The sequence below is a fragment of the Orycteropus afer genome, unplaced genomic scaffold (genome assembly GCF_000298275.1).
Source record: "Orycteropus afer afer isolate SDZICR_OR568_19922 unplaced genomic scaffold, OryAfe1.0 scaffold00034, whole genome shotgun sequence".
NCBI lineage: Eukaryota > Metazoa > Chordata > Mammalia > Tubulidentata > Orycteropodidae > Orycteropus > Orycteropus afer.
This window is the reverse complement of record NW_006921621.1, coordinates 4284328-4297531: the sequence shown is the minus strand read 5'-3', so window position 1 is coordinate 4297531 and position 13204 is coordinate 4284328. Positions and strand designations below refer to the sequence as shown.

Below are 13204 nucleotides of genomic sequence, written 5' to 3'. Positions count from 1 at the left end.
TGGAAGCACATAAAAATTTAATTTTTAGAAGGTCCCAATCATCTGGCTTCTCTTCTGCTGTTGGTGCATTTTGAATTATGCTTGGTAGTCTATTTATACTCTGGTGTCTTTCAAATCACTGAAATGTAAACATGTCCTAAGACTTAGAGGAGAAGTCAAAGAGTACAGATTTGGTCTCAGCAGACAATTTAGTCAGATGACATAATATAATTCATAAAGATAATGTTCTACATTCTACTTTGATGAGTAGGGTCTGAGGTCTTAAAACCTTGCAAGCAGCCATCTAAGATGTGACTATTGGTCTCTACTCATCTAGAGCAAAAGAGAATTAAAGAAATCAAAGGTTCAAAGAAGGCTAATAGTTCACATGAACCACAACCTTTTCTAATCTGAGACTAGAAGAACTAGGTGGTGCCTGGCTACCACCACTGACCATTCATTCTGACTAGGGACACAGTAGAATGTCCCAAGTAGAATAGAAGAAAATTGTAGAACAAATTTCTAATTCCTAAAAAAGGCCAGACCTACAAGACCATGAAAACTAGAGGAACCCTTAAGACTATCACTCTAAGATACTGTTTGAACTTGGAACTGAAGCTATTTCTGGAGGTCACCTTTTAGCTAAATAATGGATTGCTTTATAACATGCTTGAGTAATGTACTCCCCTACTCAATCAACTATATGAGACCAAACGGTCAACATTTACCCAAAAGCAGAGATGAAAAGGCAAGGAGGAGAAGGGACACTAGATCAGTGGAGACAGATCCAACAAAATGGAAATAATGAAACTCCTGACACACTATGAAAATATTAACCAACGGAGTGGGACAATTTGTAAATAAAAAATGTAAATAGGTCCCTAATTTGCTTTGTAATCTTTCACTTAAAACACAATAAAATATTATTAAATGAAACAAAAGTAGAGATTCAACTCTGGACCCAGAACACAGTCACCACCTTCCTAAAATTAGCCTATTTAAAGAGAATAATACATTTTACCAACAAAGTCCTAGCTGGGGCAAATGGTTAAGCACTCAGTTACTAACCCAAAGATTGATCGTTCAAATCCACTGAGAGGTACCTAGGGAGAAAGGCCTGGTGATCTACTTCTGAAAGACCACTGCCATTAAAAATCCTATGGAGTACAGTTCTAGTCCAACACACAGTAGTTGCCATAGAGTCAATTTTGACTCCATGGAAACTGGTGTAGTTTGATTTTGGTTCATATGTTGCAGAAAGAAAATGTTATAGGGGAAAGAAAATGTTAATAGGGAGGTCTAGTAGCATAGTGCCTAAGGCACTTGACTGCTAATCAGAAGGCTTGAGGTTCAAACCTACCAGCCACTCCTCGGAAGGAAGATGGGGCAATCTATTTCCGTAATGGTACTGCCTCAGAAACCCAAGGAGGGGTTGCTATGAGTCAGGTCTGACTCGAGGGCACATAACAACAATAACAGCTAAATAGTGGTTATAAAAACCATGAACAAAATTAAGAAGATGATTGTTAAGTATAAGTTGCATTTCCTCTAATATCAGATGCCATAAACTACAGCAGTCTCGATTTTCTCATCACTTGATTGCATTGCTCAGTCAGTTGTCAGAACCTTCCTGCTCCTCAGTGTGAAACCAGTAATAGGAATGTGAAACCAGTAACAGGAATATGAAACCAATGAACTGGAAGCTACTTAGAATGAGCAGTCCAAGGTATACGTACCTTTTAAACCTGACTGCCTATGATCCAACTCCCAAATTTTGACTCTTGCTTTTTTAATTTAAACCTACTGATTTTATAAGCCTTTTCCTTATGAGTTACTCTTAAGTCAGCTCTTTCCTTCAGCACTGTAACACTAATTTGCTCTTTACCCAAATGGACATGTTTTCCCTAATCTCTCCTAAATTTCATATCATTGATTTTGGCCCACCAATTAAGCTGTCCACCACATTAAGGTATTTCAGAACTTTGTTTCTGTTATCCAATACAGGAATTTTCCTCTCCATTTTAATGCCAGTCATTAAGTTAAAAATCCATGATGCTTTCTCTATATCTTCAATCACATTGTTAATTAACATGGCCAGTAGAGCAGGATTAATGAGGGAGCCTCCCAGCACTCCAGTAGAGACATCCCTCAAGGTTGACAACTGCCCTTAAATCCGTACTCCGGGTCTTGTTGTACAACAAGCTATGAATATACCTTTCTCTGCTGTTTTCTCATTCATTTTTTTTTCTCTAACCCATCACTTGGCATTATGGGAGATTTTCTAAATACATTGGTAAAATCCTATAGTAAGCTGCATTACTACTGCTCTAACTCCTCTTTTATAAGAGGAAGGAAGGTTACTTTATGGGGAATCCTTACTGAATTCATGCAGTATTTCAGTGATTACTTCTATTTTTTATGCTAACAGTTCAGATTTTAAATAACCCATTACATGAATAAATTGTGACAAATCCATACCACAGGCTGCTCTTCTGCAGCAAAAAGAAACAAGCCATTGATAATTGCAACAACATGCATGGATCTCAACATCATCGTGCTTAGTGACAGAAGGCAGCCAGAGAAGGCTATATGTAATATGGTTTTGTTTACATGCCATTCTGAGAAAAAAATAAAAACTGTAGCCACAGAAATTAGATCATGGTTACTAAGGTCTGGGGGTGGGAAGAGTAAATTGACTAAAAAGAGGCATGAGGGAATTTTCTGGAGTAATGATGGGGAACAGGACTGTACATGTTTGTCAAAATTCAACAAACTGTACACCTAAATAGGGTGAATTTTATCATATGTAAATTAAAACTTGATAAAAATGACTTAAAAAATAACCTATTACAAAAATTTGTTAGGGATCTAGCTAAAAGTAATTGAGTAATTGAACAAACTAGAGTCTCTAAACTGCATCTGTCTGTCTTTTTTCCCCTTCATTATTTGAGTTTTATTTGCATTTTCTCCTGTTCTCTTTCACTACTTCCTCTTCCATCTTCCCTGATTTCTCAAAGATTACCTAGCAATTCTGGCATTTTGGTAATGTGTGCAGTGTGTTTTTACTATCCTGAAATAGGAGTTTACTGTACTTAAAAAAAAAAAAAAAGTATCACTACAAGTTTTAAATACTAAACTTTTTGAAAATAAAGCAAAGTATCTTAATTAGTACTGAAATCAACTATAGCTAACAATAATAATACTCTTTAATATGCTGACATAGTACCACCTCCCCCAACCATTGGGTCTACCTCTGCATTTCTCCTCATTCTTGGGACATAACTTTAAAACTGTATCTCAACAGCCTGGGCATCAGGACTCCCAAATGAAATCAAGGAACATTTATCCTTTTGGTAACTCAATTATTCCATACATTGGAGTTCCTACCTCTTATCCTCTGGAGCTACTTCAGGACTAATATCCAAACACTGACAAATTCCTGTCAGAAGATAACACCACACATCAAGTAGAGTGTGGGTGGATGGTTGCAGTGCCCTATCTCGATCTTCTTTGTTTTTGTTGTTATTTCTGGTTTGTGTGTGTGCACATATGTGTGTGGTTTGTTTCTATTTTGTTTTGTTTTAACACTCTTTGTGGGTTTTTTTGTTTTGTTTTGTTTTGCTGTTGTTGTTTAAGATTGGAGGGTAATTTTCTATTGCCAATTTATGGGAGAATCCCCAAATCACAAATCATAATAAAATTTATTTCCCACTTATATTAAATATTGGTTATACTTTGATTATAAATTATTCTTTAAGGCCACCTGTGATGCTCGCACTCTCCTTCTTCACGTTGTTCACTGAAATCTTAGCCTCACCTGTCTATTTTCTTCCAGTTGTCCTTTTTGGGCTCTTTTTTTTGTTTTGTTTTGTGATTTGGGTGAAAATTTACAGAGCAAATTCACTTTCCATACAGCAGTTCACAAACACTTTGTCTCATGACATTGACCACAATTTACCACAATGCAACATCTCCCCTCCTACTTCCTCCCGATAGTTACCTCTTCCCTGTGTCCATCCCTCCATGCATTCCTGCCCCCTGAGCTGTCTCCCTATGCATAAACAGCCCTTCTTTCTCTCATGCTTGTTCTCTCCCAGGAGTGTACCTACCTCAGGTAAATGTTCAACTCATATGCCTGTCTATTGTTTGGCTGGAAGCCACAGACATGGGTTCAATTCCAGACCTGAAGGGCAACTAGGGGCCATGGTCTCAGTGGTTCCACCAGGCTCTATCAGACCAGCAAACCTGGTCCCCTCTTTTTTCCCCCTAAATGATTTTGAGTTTTGTTCCACATTGTTCTCCCTCTCTATCCAGGATCTCCTACATAGATCCCCTTCCAAGTGGTTGACAGTAGTACTTGGGCACATGTTCTTCTGGTCTCATAGTCATATAAGCTGCAGATCAGATGGTGTACCAGTCGCTAGGACTAATTGTTTCCATGAATTTTTGGTTTTCTTCATTCTTCTTTGCTCTGGACGAGGAGAGACCCATTGTTGCATCTAGATGGCAGCTTGCAAGCTTTTAACATCCCAGTCGCTGCTCACCAAAGTAGGAGGTGGAACAATGTTTTGTTTGAACAATTGTTTTGTTTGGTATGTTATACCAATTGAGCTTGATGTTCTCTGTGACTAAGGTCCCGCTGGGCTCTAATCTTACATACTTTTGGAAAATGTTATTCCTTTCTCTCCAGAATTCTGTTTAAGTCTTCCCATAGATATAGAAAGTTTTTAATCCTTTGGTAGCACTAGTTTTTCAATATTTTAGTCAAGGGACCAGGAAGTAACCTTATTTCTTTAATATTACCAAAGTTTCATTGAAGGATGAATAGAATTTAGATTGCCTAGGAAGAAGAAGGGCAAATAGAGGTGCATGAAATAAGAACAATTATCAAAGGTTTGGGGATAGAGAGAAGATAAGCCTTACAAAAATAAATAGAAAATACAATTATATAGAGTGAAGGAAGGAGACTTTGGAAATTCAAATACATTTTTAAAAAATCCAATACAACATTTGCAACTCTCCCATTGTTCAGCAAAAACTTTCAAAAATGTGTCATGAAGATACATCTACCACGATGCTTAATTGTCTCTTTCACTTTTCTCACTGAGGATAAAGTTTTAGATATGAATTGAGAAGAACTTCTATATTTTGAACACCTACTTCAAATTACCATGGCTGTGGTTTAACCCATATGATATTTGCTCATAAAATGCTCTCGACTGTTAATTTGATGAAAGTACAGTGAAACCTGTGAGGTAGGAACTTGTTGGACTGCCTTACTTTTCTGGGTCTTTGCAAGTTTTCCAGGTTTGATAGAGTGCAATGGTCTTACTACTTTCCTATTGCTGTCTACTAGTGAAAAATATTTGAGTTTTCCTTCTCTGCCAGGTTTCTGCCTTATACAATTTCTGGCTTTTGCAGGTTTGACTATATATGCAAACACCAAGTATTACTTAAATATTAAAACTATGAATGAAAAATAATATTTTCTAAAGGCAAGTAAAAGCAATCTGTTCCATTGTCAAAGACTTTGGAGATGTGGCTAGAGTTTTGTTACTTTTCAGATGACTTTAGTTTATTTTCCGTTTAGGATTGAAATTCCTACCATTTCTGGATTTTCTTTGTTATTACATTAACTCTCATTAGTATTCCTTCCTATTTATTTACTTGTTGGTTTGTTTAGGTATTTATTTTTGGTAAGTCACTATGAACGAGATATATACATAATTTTCTGGAATGTTTGAGGCTAATGGTATACTATGACCATTTCAAAAATTCCTTATACGCATTCTGTGATTTCATACTTTATTCTGTGTTATTGTTCCTGTTATTGTTCAATAGTAGACTTGCTTTAATTTTGGGAGTTTATACATTGCACTGAAAATTTCTAGAACAGAAGCCAAGTCTTGTATTTAGCATCCTTTATGTGGTGTGCCATGCTTGTTTTCTGATAAGAAGGTAATGTTGAAATAAGAATGCTAAAATTAACAAAATGTACAGCAACAAGGTCTTTCACGTTGAAAAATGACACTTGGAGTGATTTTTCTTATGTTAATATTCCACAGTTAATTTTAGACTTCTCTGTGGGGCTAATTTGTTCTCAGCTTTACATATTTGTCTCCTTGTTTTTAAGAAAAAGCCCAATGCCATCGAGTTGATTCCAACTCATAGTGATCCCTACTGGGTTTCTAAAGTTGTAAATCTTTATGGAAGTAGATTGCCTCATCTTCCTCCTGCAGAGCAGCTGATGGGTTTGAACTGCTAATTCCGTTACCCAGTTCACCACCAAAGCTCCTTTTGGTTTTAAGAGCACCAAAAGCCTTAGTACCATTGAACTGAAGCTTAAGTTGGATACCAAAACCAAAAAAAACCAACTCACTGCCATCGAGTTGGTTCCCATTCATAGCGACCCCTCCTTGGATTTCTGAGGTGGTATCTCTATGGAATTAGATTGCCCAGATAATAAGGCTAAATATCTTCCCCCAAATCACAAAGTTCCTTAAGGTCAAAGCCAATGTGATGACTGTGCACTCTTGGTTCTCCATTCAGGCCAAAGATCATAATGCAACCTGTTAATGATCAGATCCATAGTTTAGAAGCAAGAAAAGCCCATCAGCCAAAAGGGATACCAGTTTAACAAAACTCATTATGATGACATCTCTTTTCTCAGCATGGGGAATTAAAAGATTTATAAAGGTCAATTCTCTGTACTTGATTTTTAAAAGTCCTGCTGTTACATGAAAAAGTAAAAACAGTTGTCATTTCCAGACCTTTGTGCTTTGCACAGAAATAAGTCAGAGAAACTGAGCTAAAACTGCAAAAGAAATGTGATTTTTCAGAGAAAAAGAGTAAAACACACTCTCAGTCTGAGAAGAATGAAAACAGAAAAGCAAAAATAAAAAAAGAAAACAAATAAAAAATCAGGTTCCATGGGTACATTATTTATTGTACAGAGCAAATGAGTTTTCCATTCAACAGTTTATACACATTGAAATTCTTTCAATTTAACAACATTCTTCCCACTTCCTCCCTGGGTTCCCTGTTTCCATTGGCCCTTCTTTCCTGCCCCTTCCTGCCTTCTGAGCTTTGTTTGTGGGCAAAAGCTGCCTTTTTGGTCTCGTATGGTTGGTTATTCTGAGGAGCACATTCTTCACAAGTGCTACTGTTCACTTTGTAGGCCTTTGTGCTATTTGGCTGCAATGTGATCTTCAGGGTTGGATTCAGTTCTGAATTTAAAGGGTGTCTGAGGGCTACAGTCTCAGGGGTTCCACCAGTCTCTATCAGAGTAAGTCAGGTCTCTTTTATGCTTTTGAATTTTGTTCTACAGTTTTCTCCCATTCTGTGCAGGATGTTCTGTCATCCCAATCAGAGCAGTCGATAGTGGGAGCCAGGTACTACCTAGCTCTTCTGGTCTCAGGCTGGTAGTAGTAGAGTATGTGGCTCACGTTGTCTGTTATTCCCTTGGACTGATTGTTCATTTGAGTCTTTGATTTTCTTCATTCTTCTGTCCTCCGGATGAGGAGAGACCAATAGTTGCATATTAGGTGGCCTTTCCCTAGCTTTAAGAGGCCCATTGATACTCACCACAGTAGGATGCAGAACATTGTCTTTGTGAACTATGTTATACCATTTGATTTGGTTGTCCTTGAGACTCTGGGCCTAAGCCCGAAACATTCCTCAAGTTTGGTTATGGCTAAGTAATTTTCATAACTTTGTCCCCTGTTTGGTCTAGTATACATATGGATATATTTATAGCAAATATATATACATATGTAGAAATAGCCTCTGCCAAACCTACATATGGTCATGACTATAGTCCAGTTCCTACTCATAACTTCAGCTTGCATGTCTGCCTATGTATTCACTTATAGATTATTATTTGTTGTTACTGATATTGCAGGATTGTGTATGTAATAGTGTTTTTCTTTGTTGTTTATAACTCTTGTGGACAGATTATGCAACTTCCCTGGGCCTCAGTTTCTTTATCTTTAAAATGGAGATAAAGATAATAATAGTATCAACTGTTTAAGTTTTTACAAGGATTCTATATGATAACACAGATAAAGTACTTAAAACATGGCCTAGTGTATGGTCAGAACTCAAGAAATCTGGATTATTAGTATTAATTTCAATCCCAATGTGACTTAATTCTATATACTTAGCTATAGATGAAACAGGAATCACAATCAGAAGGACATGCAAATTTGGAAGAGACTGAAATGTATCTAATAGTACCAGAAGCTCTAAGCAGGAATAAAGTATGAATAATGAATAAAAAGACATGAAGTATGAATAAAAAGGCAGTTTGTGCTCATGACCAAGCATCTAAACATTAATGAATGGCCCCACTCAGTTCTTTTTGTGGGTACCATCATGACTAGTTATCCCCTAATTCCAAATAATTCCATTTGTTGTCTAGACTATTTAATAGACCTCAAATCTCATGACTTACCCCTACTCATGTCCTTGTAGAAATAGAGCTGAAATGTGTTCTCCTTCTCAAAAAACACCAGACACTGCACCAAAGATATGAATATGCTTGAAATATGATAATATCTACACATTTTATTGCATCTAGTTGCTCAAACATTGACTATATTGTTGCTTTCTAAAGGAGGATGGAGTATTCTTTTTCTTTTTAATGGAAATTAATTTTTAGTAGTCATGTTGCTGTTTTTGTGTGCCCTTGAGTAAATTCTGACTCAAAGCATCTCTATAAGACAGAGTAGGACTGTCCCAAAGAGTTTCCTGAGATAAATTTTTACAGGAACCGATCACTAGGTCTTTTCTCTCGTGGAGCAGCTGATGCATTTGAACCACCACTCTTTCTCTGTTAGCAGCCAAGCACTTAGCCATTGTACCACCATGGTTCCTTACTTACTAGTCATAGGACAAGCTTTATAAAATATCCAGAGGAAGGATGGTAGTACCCTATGGAGTAGAAAATTTTACCCTAACTACTAATATCCCGCAGATAACAATATCTATCATTTAGTGAGCACCAGTATCATTTTGAGCCCTCTGCAATGGAAGCTCGTTGAACATAAACAACAATCCTATCGGTAGATCTTATTATGATTTCCACTGAGGTATATCAAGGAGCCCTGGTAGTACAGTGTTTAAGTGTTTGGCTGCTAAACAAAAGGTTGGTGGTTCAAACCCCCCATCCTCTCTACATGAGAAAGATATGTAGTCTGCTTCTGTAAACATTACAGCTTTGGAAACCCTAGGGGGCAGTTCTACCCTGTCCTATGAGTCAGAATCAACTTGATGGCAATGGATTTGTCTTTAGGTTTGGGGACATATTGGTAGGCTGCCTTTGGTCTCAAAGCCTTCTTTTACATTGTTTTAAACTCTCATTCTTTTTGCTCCTAAAGAATATGCATCCTGAGTAGTAACTAACTAGTTAATATATTATGGAGGATGATGTTCATTTAAAAACTACTAATATAATAGCAATCATAATAACCTGGGACTTGTAAACATTTAATGGCTGTCATTTATTGAATATATAACATGTAATAAGCATGTTTTTGTATATCGTCACAACACATGTGTTATGGGGAGAAAACTGGTGGAGGGTTACATTATAACTATTGACACAAATATTCTGGGTTGGCTCTGTTTGCAAGTATAGTGAACTGACACTTATGTATTTATTCAACAGAGATGATATTTGTCAGAGCAAGAAGGGCTACCTATGCTGAGGTTGCCACACTTCCTACATTTGTTTATCAGTTGCAATTACTAGTTTGTTTCTTAATTAACTATTGAGACCCAAAAGTTAAATAGCTTACATAAGATAGAATTTTATTTCTGTCTCATTTAAGAGTTTGAAGGGGAAGTTTCTCCTATCTTGATGTGAGCTCACTACCAGTATGATTATCCTAATCTACATAGCAAAAACTGGGTCATTACTATGTGTAGAGGAAATAGAGATCAATCAATTTCCTTTTAAGTAAATGAGGTGGGAATGCATGCATCACTTCCCCTCATGTTGGAAAAGTAGTCCCAGATTCAAACTTAGCTGCAAGGGAGGCTGGGAAATGTAGTTTCAAGCTGGATGGCCATGTGCCCAGATAAAACTGTTACCATTGACCCACGACTGCCGTTAAGTCTATTCCAACCAACAGTGACCCTATAGGATAGATTAGAACTGCCTCATAGGGTTTCCAAGACTGTAAATCTTTTACAGAATCAGACTGTCACGTGTTTCTCCTGTGGAGCAGCTGATGGGTTTGGGTAAAGCCAAGGGCTTCACTCTCTGAACTCCCAGGGCTCCTTTATTACTATGGAAAAGAAGAATGAAACTAGAGAACAACTAGTCATCTGGCACACTCAGCCAAGTATGGGTTTCTTTTTGTGTGATTTATGCCCTACAAATACATATTCCATTCTTGAAAGCCAGATGATTCCATACATGGAAATTTGAATTTTCTAGCCACTTCATAATGAGATGGGAAATCAAATCATGTATTAAACATTCAACTTTGATGATATTTCATCCATGCCAAGTCTATCATTGGCAAGTTTACTCCAAATTGACCATAAATTCTTATGGTCAAGGGCAGTAGTACACTGAGTACTTACTGTATTGTGTCTTCCACAATACTTGGCAGCTTTTAGGAACACAATAAATGCCTGTTGAATTGTACATTAAATTAAATGAGGGTATTTGCTGTCCTACATCTTAATGAAAATTAATCATCTCTTGTTCCTTACCATTTCTCCTTTCCAGTTTGATCACTCATGGCTTTGGGACTCCAGCAATATGTGCAGCCCTAAGCACTTTCCAAACAGTCCTCAGTGAAATGCTGAACTACTTGGAAAAACACACCACTCACAAAAATGGTGGAGCAGCAGATTCTGGCCAAGGACATGCCAACTCGGAGAAAGCCCCCCTGCGGAAAACTTCAGAAGCTGCCGTAAAAGAGGGCAAAACAGAAAAGACAGACTAGCTACATCAAACAGAATCTATTTCCAGAGGGTCTTGCTGCTGATATTTTTTCTAATATATATATCACTGAGGGTGATTAATCTTCAGTGGACCAAATCTCTTCTCTTCCCAATCTCCATTAAAAAAAGATATGGAAATGAAAAATGAAACAAAAAAGGACAAAAAAAAAAAAAAAGGAAAACAGCAGTGTAACCGTGTGATGAGATTGTCACTTTTTAATTTTACCTTATGATAAACTCCTTTTGTGCACGTAATTTATTGTTCTGAATTATATACATCACAGTTTTTAAGCACTTCTGGACTTTGGAGAGGCAGCACATGCTTTTTCACAGCTAACTGATGCACTTTCTTCTCCAACTATGTAGTTAGGGTTCAGAAAGCATGACCAAACTGGAATCCACCATCAGTGCTTACAGCTCCAGCCTTTCTTGACATAACTTCCTGTAATGAAAGAGTGCCTCTTTCCATTAAATAGACAAGTTCAACAATCAATCCATCAATAAATGTTTTGGGAACTGAAAAGGGCAGTCATGAATCTTTGTCCTGGGAATTGACAACACATCTTCTAAAATTGTGGTCACCCCCAGACCACTTAACTACCAGTGCCTTGGTGGTATTCTAGATTTCAGAAAATCCTCTCTCCTCTACCTATGACTTTTCCCACCCCACCCTGGGTCCTTGTTTGTTTGTTTGTTTTTTCAATAGCTACGAAGAGACTCAGAAAGCACAATATTGAAGGGATGAGAAATGAACTCTTCTATCCACACTCCTCACACCACCAAGGAAACAGACTGCATTTAATGGGAAGGGGCAAGATAGGTATAGAAAAGGGTAGCTTTGCTACTATTGGGCTCCCATTGGAAAACAGTGGCATTGCCTTGTCTGGAAAATCTTGAGAATGGAAACAGTGACATGTCCAGAAAGTCTTGCCCCTCAGAGACAAGAGTAAAGACCAGGAAACTAATGCAAGTCCCTAAAAAACCCCAGTGGCCAATAATTGTATGGTTAAGGTGATAGTCCTTCTCCTATCTTTGTGCTTCCTCCACCTTCCTGATAGCTGTGTTCTAAACCTTTAGAGGCACAAAAGTATCCAGGTCTGTTTCCAATAAAGAAAACAAAACCAGAATGATCAGAGAAGTCTTTTGCTTTTCAGATGCTTCCTTTTTTCATACCTTGTTCTTATAACTTCATTGTCCTTTATTAAAGACAGAAAACAAGAGGCTTCTAGCTACAAAGTCCAGGGACTAATCGAATGAGTGTTTGATCCATATAACCTGAATGTGTCATGAAATCTGGTTGATAGCATAGTGTGCTAACCTTTCTATTGTTAACAATTTTCTGACTTCTAGGCAAATAAAGATGTAGGTCATTGTCTATGTTTAAAAAGTTATTTTAATAATGTGTGGACTCCCAACACTTAGTTTAGCATGAAAATATTCTCTCTCAACAGATTTAATTACTTTCAAAGACTTTCTGCTATATTAGGACCCCATGGGGGAATATTAATACTATTTTAAACTGGAAGAAATAGCTTAAGAGTTTTCATGTGGAGATCACAAAAACTATTTTTACCTAACAATGATTCTTATGTCATACTGATCTTTACCTTCAATTATGTATAGAGAAGAGGAATCATAACCAATGAAAATCTAAATTTTCTAGCCTGAATTCAATTAACAGAAGACATTACTAAGGAATTCCTTAATAAAAGAATTGTATAGTTAATACAACAGAAGAGCTTAAAATAAGGAAATGTAAAAAGAATGAATTATGATTTCATGTGTTTATGTAGCTCCATTTTTTAAAAAAATTACTATTGTTCATGGCTATTAAAATTTTTGAAGTAGAGTAAAGCCAAGATTTTGCTTCAATTCCAAAATTGATCACAAAATAGAAAATCCCATTTTACCTGAAATGTTCTATATTGTAAAAGAAACACATGAAATAAAAATGATAAATATTTCAGTTTAAGAATAGGAAAGTTATATACAGATAATATGGGCTACTAGTATTTCTATAATGAAATTTCCACATTAATTTTCTTTTATTTCTTTTATTATTAATAATAAATACATATTTAATATGGCATTTTGATATGCATATAAGCTAGGTACTTGATTTAGCAATAAACAGTGTCAAATGCTCACCAATAATCAGACAAAAAATTAGATCTGGTTTATATTAACAGCTCATTTCATCCATAATTGTGACTAGTTGGAGTTCTTTACACCTCAATGGGGTGTTATTATTTATTAGCTTTGGCAAAAA

The 13204-nt window shown here is 36.6% G+C and overlaps 1 protein-coding gene across 1 annotated transcript in view; it reads left to right on the top strand.

Moving 5' to 3' along the window:
* Positions 1 to 10937, top strand: part of TFAP2D (transcription factor AP-2 delta) — a 72094-nt gene extending 61157 nt beyond the window's left edge. The window contains exon 8 of the mRNA XM_007936153.2: positions 10718 to 10937. Within this exon, the coding sequence (XP_007934344.1) occupies positions 10718 to 10937 (220 nt within the window). The remainder of the gene's footprint in view (positions 1 to 10717) is intronic.
* The last annotated feature ends 2267 nt before the right edge of the window (positions 10938 to 13204 follow it).